This window comes from Anolis carolinensis, chromosome 1, assembly GCF_035594765.1.
Source record: "Anolis carolinensis isolate JA03-04 chromosome 1, rAnoCar3.1.pri, whole genome shotgun sequence".
In the NCBI taxonomy this organism is placed as follows: domain Eukaryota; kingdom Metazoa; phylum Chordata; class Lepidosauria; order Squamata; family Dactyloidae; genus Anolis; species Anolis carolinensis.
In genome coordinates this window covers 322829687-322853833 of record NC_085841.1, presented here as the reverse complement: position 1 = coordinate 322853833, position 24147 = coordinate 322829687, and the positions used below count along the sequence as shown (strand labels likewise).

Here is a 24147-nt window from a genome sequence, read left to right as displayed (position 1 = left end):
TGTTTAATGTAAATTTATTTTATCAGTTTTCTTGTGTTGAAATGTATATCATGGGTAGTACTGTGATGTTAACAAAACATACTCTTTTAATATCAATATCAGGTTTTCCAGGTCTGTGAGCAGGAAGATAAAATATATATTTGTTCTGTTCATAAGCTTAACTATCTTACAGAACAGGCTGAGACAACTGTAAAAATCAATGTGGAAGAGAAACAGCAATCATGTGAAACCATTTTAAACCAACAATCTCTATGTTATGAACTAGATGACTATTGTTTCATGATTCCCCAAATACACTACTGTATGTGTATGTCAGAGTGAGTAAGAAAGAGAGAGACAGAGACACACAATAATTACTGTACTTTTTCTTCTAGGAAATATATCCATCAGTATTTCAGTATCAAATTGTCAGGTCCAAGAAAATGTGGTAAGTGTTCTGAGTGTTGGTGCCAGACATAACAGTGCAGTTTGCAAAGCCATTGATCTGTTTGGAAAAGTTTCAGAGGATGTCTCACTACTCACTTTCCTTACTGAAGGACAAAAAAAGAATGAGAAAATAACCCATTTAGATTTTTTTAACAGGCTAAAATCCAAGAGGCAATTTATAGCTGACTTCATGGTTGCTCCATAGTACTCCATAGTTCTAGTACTCTGTGAAACTTCATGGCTGCACTCATGAAGATAGCCACTTAAATGTATTTATTTGTAAGTTTGTTCAATTTCAATTTGACATTCCTAATTTTATTAAGTTTTGAGAGTATTCAAAATGAGCTAGGAACTTCCATTGCTTTAGTGCACCCTGATGAGGTCAGTGAACATGGTTGGAGTCTATAAGCCTCATCAGAACTTTCACTGTGTACAGCACAGAATCAGCCTTGTCCCATCATAAACCCATAGATTTTTCAATGTGGAGGGCGAACACGAGGCCTTGCAGAGTCCTTGATAGATACAGGACATTTGATATGTATTTCCAGAAGCTTCGTTACATCCCAAGATTGCCACTGCCTTTGAGTACACAAACACTTACAATATACTTTTCCAGTAAAAAATCAGCACCTATTATAAGATATTCCGTAACTCGGGCAGATTCTAACGAGTAGCTGTGACACCTACATAGCTCCTGCATAGACATAATCCAGACTCTGACACTTAGCATCATTTCTGTCAAATCAATTTCTTCACCTATTTTGCTTCAGCAAAACAATTCATTTCTCAGCTTCACTTCCATATCTTATGGTTAAAGGGCTGTTTATATTTACACCTGTAGGATATCAGTACAGTGTACCAAATCTTTCCGGATGAGGTGCTGGGATCAGGACAGTTTGGAATTGTTTATGGAGGTAAGGTGAATCATAGATATGAAAATGGGGGAGAAGGGAATTTAGAACCCAGTGATAGTTTTTTTTCTCTCAATGAAAGACATGCAAAGATATTTTAATCTCTTATGTAAAGACAGGGAGCAAAATATTACTATCTGTCACAAAGTCATTCATTAACCGGTCATATTTAAATGTTTTGCTAAATCATAGTTTTGTTAAAGTGGATGAACAGACCCAAGATAAGAATTTTTCCCATCATTTCACAGATAAAATCGCTTTAACTTGCACTGACTAGATACCAGAATAGACACAGTTCCAGTGGATTAAACCTTGGTCCCTAATTCTTCAGTGTTGATAGATACTTTTTGGGTTTTGCAACCTGAAGATGTAGATAGAATCCTTGGAAAGTTGAGAGTTACCACATGTGTGCTAGACACTGCCCATCTTTGCTAATTAAACAGGCCAGATGAAGACTGGCTGAGTGGGTAAGGGAAGGGATTAATGCCTTTTTACAAAACAGGATCTTGACACTGCTAATACAGGTGGTGGTAAGCCTTTTTTAAAAAAAGACTTCCCTGGACCTGGGAATACTTAATTACTATGGACTCCAATCTTCTACTTTTGAGCAAATTACTAGAGCAAATAGTTGCTTCCCAACTCTAATGGTTCCTGGTTAAGGCTGATTATCTAGATTCATTTCAGTCTGTTTTTAGCCCCAGTGTCAGTATCCTATGCCTAGGATCTGCCATAGTATAAAGGATGTAGAACTGGGATCCAAGATCAATTCTCATGGGAACTGCTATTTGGACAAGTGATGTAATGTTTACATTTATTAGCCAATTACCGAAAGAGTATGAGATGTGTAATGAAGGGGTGTTATGGGCCAATGGAAGTGCAACACGCAAAATGTTTGAATGTTAGTCCAATGTAGAGTGTGTACCTTATAGCAAGCGTTAGTCCTAACAATGATAGTGTGCATCTTACTAGAGGTCCATGAGTGAACAAGAGACTGTGGATCTGAAGTGAAGAGTTGGATCAAAGAAGTGTATACTACAGTTATTGCATTTCATCAGTAACACATTTAGGGTTTATTAGATAGTGAGCCTTAAATTCTTTCTTATTTTCCTTTACATTAACTGCTAATGGAAGTTTGCATGCAAGGTAGTTTCCATTATGAAGAACAGCTATTTATTGTCTGAATTACATACCACATTTATAGGGCAGACTACATACAGTTCTCAAAAGAGTTGCTGACATGTTACACTGTGTATGGGAAGGAGGAATGTGTGTGAAAAGCATGGTTTAAACTTCTGCCCTTGTGTAATTTTACTTCTAAAATTCTCCTCTACTGCTTTTTGCTCCGTGAAAAATATCATGAAATTAAAGAGGGAAAAAGCTTGAATGTCTTACAACAATCTTCATTGTAAGGTGACCTTGACAATGAGATTTTAATGTAACAGGAAAAATAGGGTTTTAGAAAGGTGATACTTCTCAGAGTTGATCATGTTAATTGGCATATTTTTCATCATGCAGGAAAACATCGCAAAACGGGAAGAGATGTAGCAATTAAAATCATTGACAAACTGAGATTTCCAACTAAGCAAGAAAGCCAACTTCGTAATGAGGTTGCAATTTTACAGGTATCTTTTATTTAATTACCAATTATATCCTGTATGTATTTAATTTAGAGCAGGGCAATAAAACTTACTGAGAACAGGTTTCAGCAGTAGAAATCTATGTAACTAATTATTCTTTGGATTTTCTAGATAAAGTCCCCAGTAATGTCTCCTTTTCAAATAATTTCTACACTGCTTCAAATACAGACAAATTGAAACAAAGTGCTAATAATTTATTAATTGACGTGTTTTGCAGCAAATGCACTTTGTAGATAATCTAAGCAATTATTGTTCTGATGGCGAATCAGTGAGTATTAAGGGATTTTCTTACCTGTCCTTTCATCTGTAGCAAAAAAGAAAGCATAAGCCATATTTTCTTTAAACTATGAAATGAATTAAAGCTGCAATTTTAAATTTTACATCATATCAAAGTCATTGTCTTAAGTGCTGCTATTTATGGAGCCAAAACAACACCATCAAAGAAAAACAAATACTTAGAAGGGAAAGATATTAGGGAAGGGACCGGTAAGGACTGAGTATTCCCTATGACCATGGAATTCTAACTGTTTGGAATAGAGAGAGAGAATATTGTTAGGTTGAAAGGGAGTTTACTGTAGGAGTGCACTGCGTGGCTGGCTGCAACTCTAATCAGAATCCTGGGATAGTGCAGCATTCTTTAAAGAATTAAGCACAACTTAAGAAAAAGCATGCAAGGTTTGAGCCTGAGATTCCAGGGTCTAGAAAGTTGGGAGCAAGATGAAGATATAAAACAGAACTCCTATAAAACAGCAAAACAATTCATGTTGAGCCTATAAGATTAGCAGATATACTATAACAGTGATTCTTAACCCTTTAGGGACAAATAACTTTTTAAAAATCTGATTTTATTCCTATGAAAATGTTTGCAAACATTTGCCTTATATATGCATGTGTAAGTCTAGAAATGGTAGAAAAAAATCAACCCCAAAAACTTGGTTTGACTTATTGACAGATCAATGTGAAAACTCAACTCTTATCAAAAAAGGTACCAGTCCCTTCTCTGAGTAGAGTGATGAAGAGCAAGAACCTAATCTGTCCCAGGAGAAACTAAAAGAAGCATTAACCCCCTCTACTTTCAAAGGCGAGGTGCTACATTAGTCTTTTTGGTCCAATTGTGGGAGTTGGAAATCCAAAATATCTGGAGGGCCAAAGTTTGTCCATGTCTGGTCTACACTGCCAGATAATCTGGGATAAGAAGATAATCTGAGATCAGATCCAGGGATATAGGGATCTAGCCTAATTAGCCTAATTATCCCTTAAAGATTTTCTCCTTTAGACTGGAAAAGATCTTCAGAAATGATGAAGGAAAGGAATTCACGTTCCAATGCAATAAGATAAATAAGATAATTTTTCTTATTGCATTGGAAATCTTTTAGACTGGGGTGGAGAAGACCCCCTTTCAGTGATCTTAAACTCTATTCCATTAACAGCAGGAAAGTTGTTAAAGATAATGAAATAAAAAATGAGGAGCTTGGTGAGATTTCTAGTGATTACAGTGAATTGTAATATTTTTTTAGTCTTTGCATATATGTTGCAGAAAGCCCTGTTATTGCAGTGGCCTGGTGAGTTTCACCATTAAAAATAAATAAAAGGATGCTGCCTTTACAAAAATATGCCTGCCACTAACATTGTTTCTGTTGGGTCATTACTTAAGACTACTTTGTCTTCCAGGCCTTTTACGTCCTTGCTACTGGAATCTCTATTGTTTATTTTAACTAGTGTTTCATGTTATGTTTGGTTTGAACTCCATATAATTTTTTACTATATTTCACTGTATTAGCCTTGCTTTGTATTTTCATAATCTTGGTTTGAGTTCTACAGCTATATTCTTTTTATCATTTTGCAGAATAAAAATTATCTGGAAAGAAATGAGTACCTTCACAGGGACTAGTTTGGAACAAAAGAAATTACAATAGAAATATGAAAAGACTAAATTGTTACCTTAACACTCACTCTGACAGGAAACATTAACAGAAAGGGAAAGACGTGGAATAAAAAATATTGGTTTTGTACCCAATTTTGTACCCCAAAATACCCTTTTAAGGTTTATGAGTCCATGAATGTCAGGTTGAGAATCCCTGCATTGTGGCATGAACCTGTGAACTATACCCCACAAAAGCTAATGCTATAATGAACCTGGTAGTCTTAAAGGTACCACATGACCTTGTAGGTTGCAACAGACTAATATGACAACTCCTTCAGAACTGGTTCTGTTGTTCCGCTCTGAAAATAAATTGATTAGGGCAAATTATCTGTTCTATATACACCCTTAAAATGTTATTGTTGGCAGAGAAAAATTTTGACAGCTTGTTTGTGCTGTCCTGGCGGTTTCACTTTACATAGTAGATTATCCCTTGTACTTTTATTCATAACTATGCTAATGCTAAAGAGATTGAATGCTGATGCTAAAGAGATTGACCCAATTTTCCTGAGCCTTGACATTGGATCTAGACAAATACAGCTCATTCACATAGTGTTTATCTTTGATAACAGAATCTGCATCATCTGGGGGTTGTAAATCTGGAATGCATGTTTGAGACACCAGAAAGAGTGTTTGTTGTTATGGAGAAGCTCCATGGAGATATGTTGGAAATGATCTTGTCAAGTGAAAAAGGAAGGTTGCCAGAGCGAATAACCAAGTTTTTAATTACACAGGTAAGAGCCCATTAAGGGATATCAGTTGTTATATTTCTTTCCCTTCAAAAAGATTCACTTCTATAAATTAAAATACAGTAGAGTCTCACTTATCTAACATTCACTTATCCAACATTCTGGATTATCCAAAGCAGTCTGCCTTTAAGTATTATGTTTTTGTAGTCAATCTTTTCAATACATTGTGATGTTTGGGTGCTAAATTCATAAATACAGTAATTACTACATAACATTGCTGTGTATTGAACTGCTTTTTCTGTCAAATTTGTTGTAAAACTTGATGTTTTGGTGCTTAATTTGTAAAATCATAATGTAATTTGATGTTTAATAGGATTTTCCTTGATTCCTCCTTATTATCCAACATATTCATTTATCCAATGTTCTGCTGGCCTGTTTATGTTGGATAAGTGAGACTACTGTACCTTCAAATAAACTCTACATGTCGCTAGCAGGTGACAACAAATGAAGGAGTGTGTTGACGGGCTGAAAATGAGAAAGTAGAATCCAGAATATAAAAAAATTGGAGCATCCATTACTGATATAGTTTTATGCTTTGTAAGTTGTTTTTTTAACATATAAGAAGGTCTCAGTCCAACTGCTAGTCCCCACTAAAGTACATTCAGTTAATTGATGATGCTAATAATAATAATAATAATAATAATAATAATAATAATAAAAATAATAAAAATAATAATAATAATTTTATTTCTTACCCACCTCTCCTCATGGGTCGAGGCGGGTTACAAAACAATTAAAATACATAACCAAATTTTAAAAACCTACAAAAACACACACTAAAACATACCTCCATAAAAGTTACATACCAAAAGGTATCTCTATGAAATACATATTAAAACAGACATTAAAATAGACAAAAAGAGATTAAACAAAGGACATGCATTAAAATCATGTTTATGTTTAAAGACTGTTTGGGTAGGCCCACTGAAAGAGACAGGTCTTGTGCCTTAAATTCTGACAGCTGATTTAGCTGTTGGAGCTCTACCGACAGGTCTTTTCACAGACTGGGGATGGCCAATGAAAAGGTCCTCTGGGTGATGATTGCCAGTCATGTTCTGGCTGGTTAGAGTAGATGCCCCCCAGAAGACTGAAGTTTGTGGGGCAGATTGTATGGGAGAAGGTGATCCTTTAGGTAACCAGGACCCATGTAGGGCTTTAAACCATCACCTTTATAGGATAGGATTTACTGTATATATTTGTTGACTTACTATTGAAGAATTGTTTCTGTGGGTGTCTTCTGTTTCAGACTAGCACCTGGCCCAATTTATATTCTGTACTATGATCCTACCTGAATGCAGTAGGATGAGTGAATTTTGATATGCTAAGCCTCCACAAATATATTATTATCAGCTTTGGCATGTCTATTTCTCCTACTGAAAAATCTTCCCTGGAACACCATTTATAGGAGACCTACAAGTCAATTTATAATATTCCATAATTGGGAAAGGTAGTAGAATATGGCAACAGAAGGCTGGCAGATGGAGACTGAACTAATTTGAAATGTGGCACTGGACAAGAGTTCTGCAGATGCTATGAACTGCCAACATGACCAATAAATTGATCCTAGAGCAAATCAGTTCTGAACTCTCTCTAGAAACCAAAATAATGAACCTAACAACACATCATGGGATAACTTACTAGAAAAATGACAATTCTAGTCAAGTAGGAAGCAGTAGGAAAAGAAGGTGATATTACAGGTGGATAGACTTCATCAAGGAAGACCAGCCCTAATTTTTCAGAAAATGAGGAGGACCTCTTGATGACAAGGTGGCTTGAGGTGTCTCACACAAAAGGTTGCCATTAGTTGAAACCGACAGCAATTAACAGCAAACTGTGGATTGTACATGTTAACATAGTGTGTATATGTAACGCATATATGTGAGATATTGATCTTCTTTTCTGAATATACAGCACACAAATACCTCCTTTTAAAATTAAGGAACTTATAATTCACATTAAAGGTAACATTCGCCTTAATCCCACTTCATAGATGACTGGTAAGTGAGTGAGAGAGAGGCCCTTTTTGGTGGTTGCCTCTCGATTCTGGAACTCCCTGCCTAGGGAAGCCAGAATGACTCCCTCCCTGCTGTCCTTCTGGAGGAAGGCTAAAATCTTTTTGTTCAGACAGGCTTTCAAAGATGAAGGTGTTTAAAATAAATTCAGCTGGTACAGTGGTATTAAATCTGCATTTGTTTAATAGTTTTTAACAGTGAATTTTTAAATACTGTCTATATTTAATCCTGTTTTAATGTTTGTTTATTTGTATATTTTAAATTGTTATGTTCATGCTTTTATGTTAAGCCGCTTCGAGTCCCCTTCGGGGAAGATATAGCAGAGTATAAATAAATAAATAAATAAATAAATAAATAAATAAATAAATAAGCTATTTCCAAATCACACTTCCTTCCTGTCTTGCTTTTTAGCACATATCGTAAAGCCTTTTACAGCGCATCTTAAATTTTGCTCTCCCAAGAATTTTCTTTGCTCCCCCCCCCCCCCCCACCTATCCACCTAAATGAGTTTTCTGAAGTCGGTCCTTGAAAAGATCATCACCAGTTTGGATCAGTGGGTGATGAAACACAATCACCTTAACCAATAGATTAATGAGCATCTTAAAATCAATGTTTATGTACAGTTTTAAAATTATATTAACATTAGTCATAGAAACTGGAATTCTATATTACTTGTGGGTGGTTATTGTATAAATTTCCTTTTTTAAATCCTTGTGTGAAATACTTATAATTCAGTTTGGAATGGGATAATACTATAAAAACATGAAAATCACTTAAATTAAGTTGTCTTTGTGCTTGGTGTTATTACATCTCATATCCATAAAACGCATTAAAACAGATCTTGGTACTGAGAAAATTTGTATCACATTGCAATTAATTTCTTCCTTTATAGATCCTTGTTGCCTTGAGACATCTTCATTTTAAAAACATTGTTCATTGTGATCTCAAACCAGAAAATGTATTGCTGGCATCTGCTGATCCTTTTCCACAAGTAAGTAAAAATAACTCTCTGTGTATGGAGAAAAGTCAGCTCTTCTAAAGCCAATTACAATATAGCAAATTAAAATGTGACATTGATAACTTCAGCTATTTTGATGCAGGAATACAAAAACAGGATTTTGTTTTTCAGTAGATTGTTCAATGAAAAAACATCTTGTCCAAAACTAAGCTCCTTCTACATTAGTGGTTCTCAACTTATTGATCCCTAGATGTTTTGGCCTTCCACTCCCAGAAATTCTAATAGCTCATAAACAGCTGGGAATTTTGGGAATTGTAGGCCAAAACACCTAGACTCCCACAGGTTGAGAACCACTATCCTAAATGCTTACCACACTAACAGCATATCTAATTCATATGCTGCCAGCAAAGACAGTTCCATGTGTTGTCGAAGGCTTTCATGGCCGGGATCACAGGGTTGTTGTATGTATTTCGGGCTGTATGGCCATGTTCCAGAAGTATTCTCTCCTGACGTTTCGCCCACATCTATGGCAGGCATCCTCAGAGGTTGTGAGATATACCTCACAACCTCTGAGGATGCCTGCCATAGATGTGGATGAAATGTCAGGAGAGAATACTTCTGGAACATGGCCATACAGCCTGGAATACATACAAAAACCCAAGGACAGTTCTATCTTGTCTCTTTGCACCAGCTAAGGCCCCTCCCACCAGTGGCATGCTATGCTAGTTATGTATATGTGTGTGTGTATACATATATACAATATAATTTACAATAATATATAATATTATAATATATTGTATATACATATAATATTAATAATATTATTTTGTAATACAATATAATACTAATAATACAATATATTAATATTAATTATATATTATATATTACATGTAATATTACTAATAATAATACAATATATTGATATAGTACAATATAGTAATTTATTGCCAGTATTGTGCTATGCTAATAATATACCTCATACCTTCGGGGTGAGAAGAAGGGCAGGATATAAATGTATTAAATAATAAATAATTAAATATGCCATCTGTCCCTCAATTGCATACCTATAATATGATAATATGCAAATGGATATATCTTGCCTTCATTCTAAATTGTTGCCTTTTTTTCTAAAACTGCACATGGAACTAACCGTATGTGAATTTCCATATCTTTCCATCAGGCTCATTAGGTGCACAGATTTTCTGTGGGCCTGCAAATGAATAACCCCCTCATCCAGCATAGTCCTACTAGTCAGTCCATACCTCCATTGACCTACCAAATTTTGAATATCTTCCTCAAAAAAGAGAGAGAACAGTAGCATGTCTTTCCAATTGCACAACATAATAAAGCACACTCATATTACATGAAAAGGGGTTCCATATTACAGTTTCAGAAAAGTCTGTGGGTGTTTCCAGATGTGCCTATGTTAATCAATGAGCCAGCATTATCAAAGTCAAGCTCAGGGGAAACATGCTTTTTCTGGTTTCCATCCAAATCTAGCTGCCACAATGGCAACTTGCTAGTTTCTAGTAGTATGATGGTGGAACTAGTACTTTTCCCCTCTCTCCCGGGAGCATTTTTAAAAACTTTTCTAAAATAAATTTAGATGTGTTATGTGTGTGCTTGTTTTAAAGATAAAGAACAAATCTCAGGTGAGAAAATATACTTGTTGCACTTTTTAGCATTGAGGAAGAGGCAATACAATAGATTGAATCATTTTGAGATTAAGTGATCTATCTCTAATATTCAAACTTGCGAGGAAGTCAGGCTTATATTTCTAGGGAAACACAATACATCCCATTGGTTTTGTTATATTCATACATGCCTCACATGGAAATACATTTGCTTATATGTTTGCCTCTCCAATCTCAATTCTGTCCTCTAACTTGGGAGGCCAAAATGTGTTTTTTTCGCCTATGCTCTAAGTTACATAAATAGCGATGCTTGCCAGAAAAGTGCTGTAGAAAGATTATTGTGTGTTTGGAGCACCTTCTGCCAATGTAGTTAGCATTGTAAAGGAGCATACTAGAACATATCTAGTTGGCTGCACAGATCGTACAAACATGATCCTGCATGCGGTACCCACTCAATTCAGTATACTAACCCCTTACTTCGATATATATGAATGATATCTGTTATCACAGAGTACAGTTAAATGAATGAAATGTTGAACTGTAATAGGTTTGTATCATTGACTTCTGTGCTGACAGGTGAAGCTTTGCGACTTTGGATTTGCCCGGATCATTGGAGAGAAATCATTCAGACGCTCAGTTGTGGGTACACCAGCCTACCTTGCTCCTGAAGTCCTGAGAAACAAAGGGTACAACAGGTCATTAGATATGTGGTCCGTGGGGGTCATTATCTATGTCAGCCTTAGTGGTACATTTCCATTCAATGAAGATGAGGACATTCATGATCAAATCCAGAATGCTGCTTTTATGTACCCACCCAACCCCTGGAAGGAAATCTCCCATGAAGGTACTACTTTGCTTAAACTTTGACACACACTGACAAAAAAATGGAAAATATTTATATTTTGTCTTTCAATAAGGGCTGCCTGAAGAACTAAACACTGCAAACCGCCTTTCCCTGCTGTCCATGAAAAATATTACCAGACGTCTTTTTGTTGCTTAGAGCAGCTAGTTTTAAATGGGAAATAGTGCTTCCAAATAAGTAGTAGAGCTAAATGTGTGCCAAAATAATTTCTCAAGCTTCTTTTACTTCTTCTGCTGCTGCTTCTAATGATGTCGCTGCAAATCGTACATTCAACTACAATCTATATAGCTATACATGCATGTACAGCAACATTTAAAGCTGGTTCTGCTATGTGTCTCGTTCTTTGCCCTTCAGAAAGAAGTAATGATTTAGTTAATCATGATAACACAAGTAAAGGAAAAGTGTGTTATTGCTAGAGAGGTAGCTCTGAAAATTAGCACCAATGTCTATTCATTAGATTGCTGCTCTGTATTTTATAGTGAGAGCTTCTGTTTCACCTCTCTAATATATGGCAATATTTCTCATTATAATGTGGAGAACAGAATGTGAGATTACCAATAGAACTGCATATTGGTGTCATGGATTTTTCTTGGCCTCATTATGCTCAAGGCTGTTCTAGCCATCAAAGAATCTAGCAAAAAATAGGTTAACACTCGAGGCAAGTTATTTCTGCTTTATATTTGAACAAACTTGCAATCCTAAATGTTCCTTGTGCCTGACCAGTTTTGTTACTGGCTATATTTTTGATCCTACATTCATATTTTGTTAAGAGTATTTTTTCTAAGTAAATCTGAATAGAAGATAACAAAAAAGAGAATACCAGTCTTTTTATTTTGTAAACCTGGACCATAGATCTGAACAACAGCATCATCAATTGATATGTACTCTCCTTCCTTAAACTTATGGAGTGTACTTGTGAGGTCCATACTAATATTTCTTACTATGTTAAAAGCTAATGTTGAAGGAGATAAGTTAATTGTAGTTTATAGGTTTTAATACATGTATGTTGTTATTTTATAGTGAAGGTAGTTTTTGTAATGTTTTGTGTGTGTATATATTGTGTGTTATTGTTGTTTATTCATTCAGTCGCTTCCGACTCTTTGTGACCTCATGGACCAGCTCATACCAGAGCTCCCTGCCGACCACCACCACCTCCAGCTGCTTCAAGGTCAAGCCAGTCACTTCAAGGGTACCATTTATCCATTTTGCCCTTGGTCGGCCCCTCTTCCTTTTTCCTTCCATTTTCCCCAGCATCGTGATCTTCTCCAAGCTTTCCTGTCTTCTCACCATCTTTGCCTCTAATATCCTTCCCCCCAGTGAGCAGTCGGGCATTATTTCCTGGAGTATGGACTGGTTGGATCTTCTTGCAGTCCAAGGCACTCTCAGAATTTTCCTCCAACACCACAGTTCAAAAGCATCTATCTTCCTTCGCTCAGCCTTCCTTATAGTCCACTCTCACTTCCATAGATTACTAAGGGGAATACCATTGCTTTAACTACGTGGACCTTCGTTGCCAGTGTGATGGCAACTATTTTATTGAGGTTCAACATTTCTCTCCTCCCAAGAAGTAAACATCTGATTTCCTGGCTGCAGTCTGTGTCTGCAGTAATCTTCGTGCCTAGAAATTCAAAGTCTGTGACTGCCTCCACATTTTCCTCCCTCTATTTGTCAGTTAGCAATCAGTCTGGTTGACATAATCTTGTTTTTTGTTAATGTTTAACTGCAACCCAACTTTTGCACTTCCTTCTTTCACCTTGGTTATAAGGCTCCTCAGCTCCTCCTCGCTTTCAGCCATCGAAGTGGTATCATGTGCATATCTAAGGTTGTTAATGTTTCTTCCAGCAATTTTAACTCTAGCCTTGGATTCATCAAGCTCCGTCTGTCACATGATGTGTTCTGCGTACAAGTTGATTAGATAGGGTGAGAGTATACATCCCTGCTGTACTCCTTTCCCAATCTTGAACCAGTCTGTTGTTCCATGGTCTGTTCTTACTGTTGCTACTTGGTCTTTATACAGATTTCTCAAGAGACAGACAAGGTGACTTGTTATCCCCATCCCATCCAGAACATGCCACAATTTATTATGATCCACACAGTCAAAGGATTTAGAGTAGTCAATAAAACAAAAGTAGATGTTTTTCTGAAACTCCCTACCTTCCTCCATTATCCAGCAGATATTGGCAATTTGATGTCTTGTTCCGCTGCCTTTTCTAAACCCAGCCTTTTACTATGTATTCAGTAAAAATAATTTAAAATCTAGATGTGTGTTTTATTGGCCTGTTTTTTTCTGATTGATTTTTGTAGTTGTGGTTGCTAGTGGGTTGTGTAGTTTTAGCATTATATAACATTTCTGCCTCTTTTTCTGTTATTGTTGCTTTTTTCCTATGTTTCTCTTTTTCCTGACTAAAACATTTGTTTGCAAAAAAGGGAGACCTTAGAAGGGTTAAAATATCTGAAAATGGAGCAGGTTGGAGTTTAATGCCTAATCTACTATTCCTTTGAATATTATTTCCCTCCTAAATGTTGGTTGCTTGGCTCTTAATTTTATTTTTATGTTTCAATCATTATTATTCCTATTCAGTTTTGTACATCATATCTTTATTGCTTTGATCACCATCTATTTTTCCACCATCTTGTCTGTTTTTCAATAAATTTGTAAAGAACCAAAAAAAATTTAAAAATGCTAATCTAATATTTGAATTGAAAGCAGCAAACGTATTTGGTTTTATCGATATCAGCACTATGCATGAATTATAAGGCCCATAATATTCAAAGAGAACATATAGATTACATTTGAAAGGTTCTGGCTTCAGCTCTCAGCATTAAAGAATTATCAGGAAGCTAGGGTACGTATTACTTCTGTCTCAAGTCCCTGAAAAAACTGCTACAGCTAAGTAATACACATCTGGCCTACATGGGCTAGTGATCAGATGTGATTAAAAAGCCACTTAATGCATTCAATGAGCATTTACTGTTAACAATTTTTGTGTGTTTGAATGTTTGTTTCGTTATTTAGCATTATTATTCCATAGCTTTACAATCTTAAGAGATAGCAGAACAACAGACCCTGCCCAAAGGCTTACAATAAAAGAGAAAACAAAAAAGAAATCAGGAAGAGGAGGGAAGAGGAAACCAGAATTTTCAAACCCTTAATGTTAAATAATAGTTCTTAAAGTAAACTGCTGGAAGCAAAACATTTTAGGCTGAGCTGAATGAATAGTTCTACTTTCTTTTCCTCCATCTATTCCTCGCTCCTGTATCCATTCTAGGCTGCAATTGAGGGAGGGAGGAATCAGATGAAAGTATTGCCTTTTAATGATCTCTAAGATACATGATGTTGATGGATAGGGATATAAGAAAATTGTGTGCCTTCAACCACTGCAAAAAGAATTGTGCAGAAAGCAATGGTCTTGGGTAGAGGAGGTCTATTAAATCTACCAAATTCATCTATGTATTGGCTGACAATTCAATATTTGATTTAATGGACCTATTCTAGCTAGCTGTAACAAATAAGATCTTTATTTGTTACTCCAGAATAGACTTGGTTCACAGAATCAGTCTGGATTAACTGCAACAGACATAGGAATCCACTTGAGTAGAGGCTTCTGTGTGGCTTCTCAACCACCTCAGTTTGAGGCAGAGCCATTTGCCCTCCGAACTGGATGTGACCTCTTAAAGAGTCTCTTAAAGAGAACTCTCATACTGGGTATGACTGCCACATGGACACCATCCACCACTAAAATGGATCTGGACCTCTATGCCAAACCCATCCAAAGTTCTTACATTTATATTAGTTACAGTTCACTAACTAAACTAAACAAGAACCGAGGAAGGTTTGGTAGAATGATGATTGAAGCTGTCTGATTATTGGTGTGGTGTGGAAAACATATATGTCCCAGGAATGGAGCCCAGTAAAATCTTCCCTTGCTCCTAAGCCATACTTCCTGCCACCAACCAGTCTGTCTCTGGTTGTCTAGTCTTCCTGCTCTATACCAGAGCCCAGGAAAACTGATGCCTTTTGGGAAAGAGAAACAGCCCCTATGAATGGAACCTAGAATATGTTACCACCCATAGGAGTGGAATATTGTATCAGCCAAAATTGAGGTGGTACCCACATCCACAATCTGTCAAGTGATGCTCCCGATGAATCAGGATACACACTTCTTTTGCTATTTATGTTACAGACTATCTGCTCCTCAAGTATTCTGTAATAACAGGCTGAGGAGCAGGACTTCATTCCAAGATACGCTATAGCATTGCATATCTAAAGCAGTCCCCAATAGCCATGAATTCAGCTTTGATGTACCGTAACTATGAATAGCTGCACTTCTTCAGACATACAACTTTACAGATTTCAGATACATCCAGCAGTATGGGTCCATGCTGGCCTCATAATCCAAGGAACACGTGGAAGGCTTACTGTTTCATACTATTTTCCCTCTTCAGCTGCAATTTTTCTTGCATTGCACTGCACTACAACATTGGCCTGAAAAATTAAGAACTCAAGGAAGCATAGTACATGAATGATAGATCAAAAATTAAGTTTTACTAACTTGGTCAAAACCGGTTTTCAAAAGGTCAGGCTACATTAACTGGCGTACATTTCACAAACAGGGTAATGAGTTTTGTCTTGTAGTCTGGTTCCCATTACATCCGACCTGTTGCTATATAAAATTCAAGCAGGCATTTGAAGTGATGTCTTCCAATATTATTTTTCTCTCCAGCTATTGATCTCATAAATAATTTGTTGCAAGTGAAAATGAGAAAGCGCTACAGTGTGGACAAGACATTAAGCCACCCATGGCTACAGGTAATGCTGTAAATTTCATGTCTTTTGACTTCTGTATCTTTCTAGTTAGATACCAAACAAGGATTTTTTTTAGAACTGGCATTCCAAACTGAAGCCGAGTTATCAGTACATCAGGAAGTGTACTGTCACATGGAACATTCCTTAAGCATGAGTTGCTGAAAAGCATAATCAGAATATCAGCCTCTAGCTGCTTTGGGTCTTTATCAAGAGAGAAAAGCATAGTAATAGTAGTAGTAGTAGTAGTAGTAGTAGTAGTAGTAGTAGTAATAACAACAACAACAACAACAACAACAGGAAGAAGTAGCAGTAGCAACAGCAGCTATGTATTACCTTTGGATTCCTATTTAAACACCTGCCAGAGTGTGTGCAGAATCCTTAGGTTAGCAGGGGCTGTAACTTAGTGGTAAATCATATGCTGCATATAGAAAAACACAGGTTCAGTCCCTGGTATAATCAGGGCACTCAAGTAGACAATGTTTTCAAATTTTTAGATTATTTTATAAACTGCATTAAACTCCACTGGAACCATAAACTCCACTGGAACCATAGAATCAGACATAGAAGAGACTACAAGGGCCATCCAGGTCCAATCCCCTGCCATGCAGGAATGTCAGATAGCTATCCAGCCTCTGTTTAAAGATCTCCAGAGAAGGAGACTACTGCACACTCTAATATAGCTTATTTCACTGTCAAACATCTGCCTTACTCTTGTCAAAATATAAAGAAATAAGCTTTTGTGGTATTGTCTTTTCATGGTTTTAAAATATGTTCTCTCCCCCCCCCCCCCCAGGATTACCAGACCTGGCTAGATTTACGAGAACTTGAAAGTAAAATAGGGGAACGTTACATCACCCACGAAAGCGATGACTCGCGGTGGGAGCAGTACGCAGGAGAAAATGGCTTGCAATATCCAGGACATCTTATCAGTTCAAGTGCTAACCGCAGTGAAAATCCTGAGCCAGAGGAAGCAGAGTTGAAAGCCCTCAGTGAGCGTGTCAGTATCCTTTAAATTGCAGCCCTTGTAATCTGTCAAAACACTGTGGAACTAATAAATACATACGGTCATGTTTAACATTTGCTTTGCAGAACTGCCATTATTTTCTGTCAGATGGGAACAAAGCTGTTACACTGTTACCACCATTGATGTATGGGAGTTGCCAAGACAAATCAACAGAAGCATTTTTTAAAAAACTTGTGCGTGAGCAACTGTGTTATATTAACAAAAAAAGTTCTCAGAAACACTCAACCTGTTGTTGTAGATGATTCCTGTTGTATGCTGAGCATTCAGACCTGTTTCTACTGTGCCTTTTCAGACAAGTGTTTCCTTTAATCAAGTCCCATTTAGTAAGACAAAGCATCTCCAGACAGATCTGTTTTTGTGTGCATTATTAAATAGTATTGTAATTGTTTGCAAACTCTTGAAGAGTAGATTACTACTGCTGTTCTATGAACAATTTTTAACATTTTCAATAAAAGTGGAGGGTTTCTGTTTTTGGTTTTGCTGTGAAACAATACATTGACATATTGCATGGGGAAAATTGGGGGGAATAACACAGAATTGTCCAGGTGCAGACCAGAGGCCACTCTGTGATGAGCATTTGTATGGATGCACTGGCCAATACATTATATTGCACGGTTATGGAAGGTGAAACACTTTAAAACCTAAATGCCTTAGTAATGTAAACTGCATCCCTTATTGGTAGTTTATTCCTTATTCTCACAATATCTTGCTGTAACATGGACATTTGGAAGCTAAAATCATGTTGCCTTTATGTATGTTTTGAATAAAACTTTGCTGAAAATATGTTTTGTTGGTGAAATATTTTACCAATCTTAAGAATTTCCAAGTCTGAATCAAGAGCTTCTGTAAACTAAAAGTTTCAATCAATAAGGTACAGTGATTCTAAAGAAGGTTAGTATCCCATTAATGTCTGGTTAATAAAAGGAACAGAGGATGAAATGTTCACAAATTTAGAACTGTGGCTTTAGATAACAGTGCTGAGAACATTTCTAGTGGAAATCCAGTTTAGCCATACAATTTTATATGCTTGGAAGTAGGTAGATTGATAGATACATTTGGGAACCAGATTCAACAAAGTTATTATATCTCTAGTATTCCTGATGACCCACTCATGGTCACAAAATACATTTTCAGATTCATTTCATAGTTGATTATCTATGTAATGTTAATTCAGGTTGCTATAATATACAATAGTACATATTGTATGCAGAACTTCCTTTGATGACTGGTGCAAACTCTGCAGATAATCTAGCAGGGATGGCTCTCAGGCTAATTTTCTAGAATTTTGAATTAGCTAATTATGCTAATTTTCTAGGATTTATAAAGTTTTCTAAAGACTTGGTTTAAATGTACATGTCTGTGTTTTCAGTAACTAACAACTTTATGTTGTGAATGAATTATTACATATCTGAGAACACAGAAGTCGGTGATCTCCTCAAGGCAATGCTTTTTTATTGTGGCTCTCAAATTAGGTGCTACCCATATAGACTAATGTCTTTAGAAATTAAGTGACAAAGTTTTGCTGTCAGTTTAAAACTTCTTAAAGGTGGAATCAACATTCTCTTCCCTTGGAGGAATTTCTATACTCAGGAAGCTGCTACAGAAAAGAGTCCTTGTATCTACCAAATTATCCTCCCTAGAGGATAGAACATAGAAGAGGGTCTCTGATGGTAATATCCAGGCCTCTGAAAAATTAGTTCCAGAAAATAGGTCTGAACACTGTGGGGGAGGTGGTGCTAGGAAAGAACAAATTGATAGCATCTCTCTTTTTATCTGCAGGAAATCTGATTCCTTTTAAAATTGGGGTCCCTCTCATCTCTCCTTTTTCCATTCAAAGAAGATTATTTCAGCATCCCAAGCCATTGGATTAACTCATCATGACTATACATTGATGTGAAACGAAACAGATCAATTCAAGAATAATTCCTGCATCTTGGAGGGTTTGCTTCATAAAATAACCAAAAAGTGGGAACTCCACTTTGGATATGGTGGTGAAATGTACTGCTGGAAAGTATCATTCTTCTACTTCTCCTTGCCTGGTTCTCTCCATAGAACTAAAACATAGCTTGAAAAACAGATCAAAACTGGGAGAAGGACTTTGAGTTTATTGCAGCAAAGTGTAGTGCTCACAGGAGCAGGGTATAGGGAAAGAACGATACCTCTCCTAAAACAATTGCACTGGCTACCAGTTTGTTTCTGGTTGCAATTCAAGATACTAGCTTTAGCCTATAAAGCCCTAAATGGCTTCGGCCCAGCTTACTTACTGGATGGCATCTCCTATGAACCCACATGAGCTCTGAGGTTGTCAGGAGAGGCCCCACTCTTGGTTCCACCATCGTCTCAAGTGTGGCAGGGGGGAATGAGAGGGCTCCTTTTTGGTGGTGGCACCGTGGCTCTGGAACTCCCTCCCGAAAGAGGTTAGGATGACCCCTTCACTGCTGTCATTTTGGAAGCAAGTAAAGCATCCTTTAGAAGCAGGCCTTCCCCGAAGACCAGTAGACTGAAAGTCATTGTGATGTGCAATATGCGAACTATATAGCAGACCTTCAGCAATTGGTTTGTTTCCTGACATAAAGGAATAGGACATTACATGACTTTTAACTAGTATGTTTTTAATTTATGTTGCAGTGCTAGTTTTATGCTAGTTGTCCTGGATAACGGGAGTTCATAATGTTTTAATGTCTTAAATTGTTAATTTCTCATTCGTTGGGGTTCATGTTCATATTTTTTGTTTGTAATTGTCTTGATTTTACATGCTGTATGCCGCTTTGAGTCCCATTGTGGGAGAAAAATCGGATAGAAATAAATTATTATTATTATTATTAATAATAATAATAATAATAATAATAATAATAATAATAATAATAATAGTTCTGCAGCAAAGAGGGTGCATAATATTTTGCCTGCATGAATGGAACTATAGTGTTAAAATTCAAGGGATATGATAATCCCACTGTATTCTATAGTTCTGAGAATCTTGTTTTAGAAAATATATGGACAAGTTGGAACAGACAAAAGGAAAAAAAACCAGTGAGGAAAGGTTGAGATAGTTGGGCATACTCAGCCTAGAAAATAAAAGACTGAGGGGTGACATGATTGCACCCTTTAAGTATCTAAAGGGATGCCACAGAGAGGTTGGTGCTGGTTTGTTCACTGCTGCTCCAGAGGGTAAAACCAAGTCTGATGGTATTAACTTCTAAGAGGATAAATTTTGTTTAAACATTGGAAATGACCCGTGAGGCTCTTTTCAGCTCTATGATTCTAAAACCAGTACTATCCAGAACACTTGAAATCTCATTTAATTTTGGAATTTGAGCAGGGTCTGAGCTAGTACTTGAAATGGGAGAAAATCCAACAATACCAGGAGAGCTAGAAAAGAGTCCTGGAGAGCTGCTGATATTTAGAGTTGCCAGGAGTGCGTTAGTTGGACCAATTACTCTTAAGATAGCTTCCTGTCTTTCTGTCATACACTGGATACTAGTTTGAGATTAACAAAATCAGGTCATGTGAACTGAGGTACAATATCCCAGCAAATGTTTCCAAAATAAGCTGTTTGTATTTCTGAATTATGTAGAACACAATGCAGAGAAGAGAGGCATTTGAGAACTAAATTATTTCTTTGCTGCAACACAAATTGTCTCATTATCTTCGATTGTATTTGTTTTTACTTAAAACTCTTTAACCATTGAATGCCAACTGAATTGTTTCTTCCTCCCATCCCTGTAATAGTCTGTGGGGGTGGGGGGTTTCTTGTTTTGGAAAACTTGTCAAGATTAGAGACTCATGTAAGGAAACAACCTAAATTTGGCTTTTGTATGGCTTAATTTGCACAATTATAATAATTGTTGAATTTGCTCTGACAATAATGGAATACATACAATCTGCAAAGTATGCTAACTTTTATTGTGTTCTAAAATGTTGAAAACCTGTTTATTGTTGGAAGTTACTCCTAGAGATTAAAACCAATACAGAAGAGGCTGCAAATTAGTACAATCTCTCAAAAGGCTGTAATTTGAAAGATATATTTGCCTTTCAACCAGGGAACTAGATCATATTTCATGCCCACGACATGTTTTGAATTACGCCCAAGAAAGTACATCAGAATGAGTTGGCAAAGGGAATGTGCTGGCTACTGTGCCATCATGTAATATGTAATATTTGTATGCATATAGCCTGGAAACATAGAAATGAGATAAACTTGTTTGTAAAGTGAGAGCCATGTAGCCCAAGACTGACTTGATTATGTTCTGTCTAGACCAGAATCTTGCCTAAATACCCTACAGGTACCAGATCATGTCTGAACTTGGAAGCTAAACTGAATCAGTCCTTGTTAGTACTTGGATGGCAGAGTGCTATGTTTTCTTTCAGAATTTGTCTGCCAGCACAACTGTGGTTCCAGCAGAAGTTGACCATAGAGTTGCAATTTTTATTCACAGTTTTTCCACTCTTCCCCTAACCCCAGCAAATGTGGAGGGCCTATTGTATGAAGACAGAGCTGGGAACAGGAATTCAGCTTGCACTACATGAGGTTGCATTCTTGCTAAATACACGGCTTTGTCATTTGGGGATACTCCTGGATTTAACGCTGAGGCTGAAGGCATAATTTTCATAGGTGACCAGGAGTGCATTTGCATAGTTTAACACCTGTGTTCATTCTGGATCCAAACTGTAGAAAACAGTACCCAGAAAGAGACTAGTAGTCTGTGAAGTTTCAACCAGAGAGCTATATGTTCACCAGTCAGCAGTTTCAACCAGCTGGACCAGCTGAAGTTTCTGAACAGTTTTCAAAAGTAGACACACACAGACTGTGATGCAGTTGTCAAGGCTATTGTTATGTGGAGAGTGACAATCTGAAGCAGAGAGCATTCACTAACCATGGGGACTTTCCATGTGAGTTGGGCCCCTGGTTTCTTGGGTTCCAGCACAAGTACATAGACGGAAGGGAGGACTAATTCGATATGTTTAAGAAATATATGAAAGGGGATAAAGCAATATTTTTACATGGATATGTGGTTCAAATGAACAAATTCCCAAGAAATAATTGTATCAGTCAGTGTGCATATTCTGTGCATAAAAACTATGAAATTGCCATGTTTTAATGGAAAATTAGTATTTACTGTTAAACCAGTATGAGAAAACAGGATGTTGACAACTTTTGGGCAACACAGTATTGATGGATTCAGTACGTGAATACAAATGCAAAAATAAAAGGACCACCAGCAAGTTAGTCATCTGTAGCAAGATAGCATTTTGAAATAAATTTACCTGCAACAAGAACAAGGTCTAGCTAAGAAGGTTTGGGAAAAAAGGATTGATACATTTATTTCTTATTAGCTTTTATAATGCAGTTTATGGTCTTGTTATTGAGTGCTGGATTAGTGTGAAATGAAATAAAAATAGGTTGGAATCCTGTTGGGTTATTTCTTCTTTGTAAGTGGACTTATACCTGTGGGAATTAGAACTATGGCATTGCTGTTGTTTCTGCTGGGAGATGCTATGAGGTAGCAGAGCACTGGTGACTAATGCACACTAGGACTGATGCACATTGCATTCATCTTTATGAGCATCAAGCACCAGTGCACATCCAACATTCTTGCTAGTGTCCCATTATACATTTTCTCAGTTTAGTAACTGGATTCCTTAGTGCCTCTGCTATGTAGCTTTATTCTTGTAACATGCCTCTAAATTGTTTCTACTTTATGGTGGCCCTAAGGTGACTCTGTTATTCTATGATTCTATGATTTCTCTGAGACTAAGAGGTTATGATTTGTTCAAGATCACTCAATGGGTTTTCATGGCTGAGTGGGGATAAAAACAGTTGTCCTAATCCAATGAACAAACCACTGCACTACACTGGTATATGCAAAGTTACATTAGATAAAATATCATATGTGATTCAGGAGATAATTTTTTTAAAGTAAAAACCATGCAGATTTGTGGGAGATACCATTATTGAGTGCAAAGGCCTGAATTTTGTTGTAGTGCTAACCAGAAAGGTCCAGTTGAATTAGCTGTCAAATGGTGAGTCAATACTTATATAAATCACTTCGTTTTAATGGCCCTACTCTAGTTAGAACAACCAATGGGAACCATGCCAATCATTTTTATACATCTCTATTTAATCTCTAGACTAGTAAAATGTGGGGTAGAAAAACTACAGTTAGGTGGATCTGTAATTGTCTAAGCGAACAAACCCAAAGGGTGCTAACCAATGTGTCGTCTTCAACTTGGAAAGAAGTGACAAGTGGGGTGCCGCAGGATTCTGTCCTGAGCCCGGTTCTGTTCAACGTCTTTATTAACAACTTAGACAAAGGTTAGAAGGCACGATCATCATGTTTGCAGATGACACCAAACTGGAACGGATAGCTAACACGCCAGAAGACAGGAGCAGAATTCAAGACGATCTTAACAGACTAGAGAGATGGGCCGAAACTAACAAAATGAAGTTCAACAGGAACAAATGCAAGATACTTCACTTAGGCAGAAAAAATGGAATGCAAAGATATAGAATGTGGGATGCCTGACCTGACAGCAGTACATGTGAAAAAGACCTTAAGAGTCCTTGTGGACAAAAAGTTAAACGTGAGCCAACAATGTGATGCAGCAGCTTAAAAAGCCAATGAGATTTTGACCTGCGTCAATAGGAATATAGTGTCTAGATCCAGGGAAGTCATGCTACCCCTCTATTCTGCCTTGGTCAGACCACACCTGGAATAGTGTGTCCCATTCTGGGCACCACAAATTTAAGGGAGATGTTGACAAGATAGAATGTGTCCAGAGGAGGGCGACTAAAATGATTAAGGGTCTGGAGAACAAGCCCTATGAGGAGCGGCTTAAAGAACTGGGCATGTGTAGCCTGCAGAAGAGAAGGCTGAGAGGAGACATGATAGCCATGTACATATATCTGAGGAGAAGTCATAGGGAGGAGTGAGCAAGCTTGTTTTCTGCTGCCCTGAAGACTAGGATGCAGAACAATAGCTTTAAACTACAGGAAAGGAGATTTCACCTGAACATTAGGAAGAACTTCCTGACTGTGAGAGCTGTTCGGCAGTGGAACTCTCTGCCCCGGACTGTGGTGGAGGCTCCTTCTTTGGAGGCTTTTAAGCAGAGGCTGGATGGCTATCTGTCGGGGGTGCTTTGAATGCGATTTGCTGCTTCTTGGCAGGGAGTTAGACTGGATGACCCATGAGATCTCTTTCAACTTAT

The 24147-nt window shown here is 37.1% G+C and overlaps 1 protein-coding gene across 3 annotated transcripts in view; it reads left to right on the top strand.

Moving 5' to 3' along the window:
- Positions 1–22353, top strand: part of prkd1 (protein kinase D1) — a 150373-nt gene extending 128020 nt beyond the window's left edge. Inside the window, exons 13-21 of one of the 3 annotated variants that reach the window (XM_008102943.3) lie at positions 375–427; positions 1268–1340; positions 2853–2959; positions 5468–5629; positions 8549–8647; positions 10825–11092; positions 15835–15920; positions 16711–16914; positions 18721–22353. In XM_008102943.3, coding sequence (XP_008101150.1) covers positions 375–427; positions 1268–1340; positions 2853–2959; positions 5468–5629; positions 8549–8647; positions 10825–11092; positions 15835–15920; positions 16711–16914; positions 18721–18729 — 1061 coding nt within the window. In that variant the 3' untranslated portion in view covers positions 18730–22353. Of the gene's footprint in view, positions 1–374; positions 428–1267; positions 1341–2852; positions 2960–5467; positions 5630–8548; positions 8648–10795; positions 11093–15834; positions 15921–16710; positions 17725–18720 lie in introns of those variants that run through there. The other 2 variants (XM_008102936.3, XM_062968232.1) reach the window with 2 other exon arrangements.
- The last annotated feature ends 1794 nt before the right edge of the window (positions 22354–24147 follow it).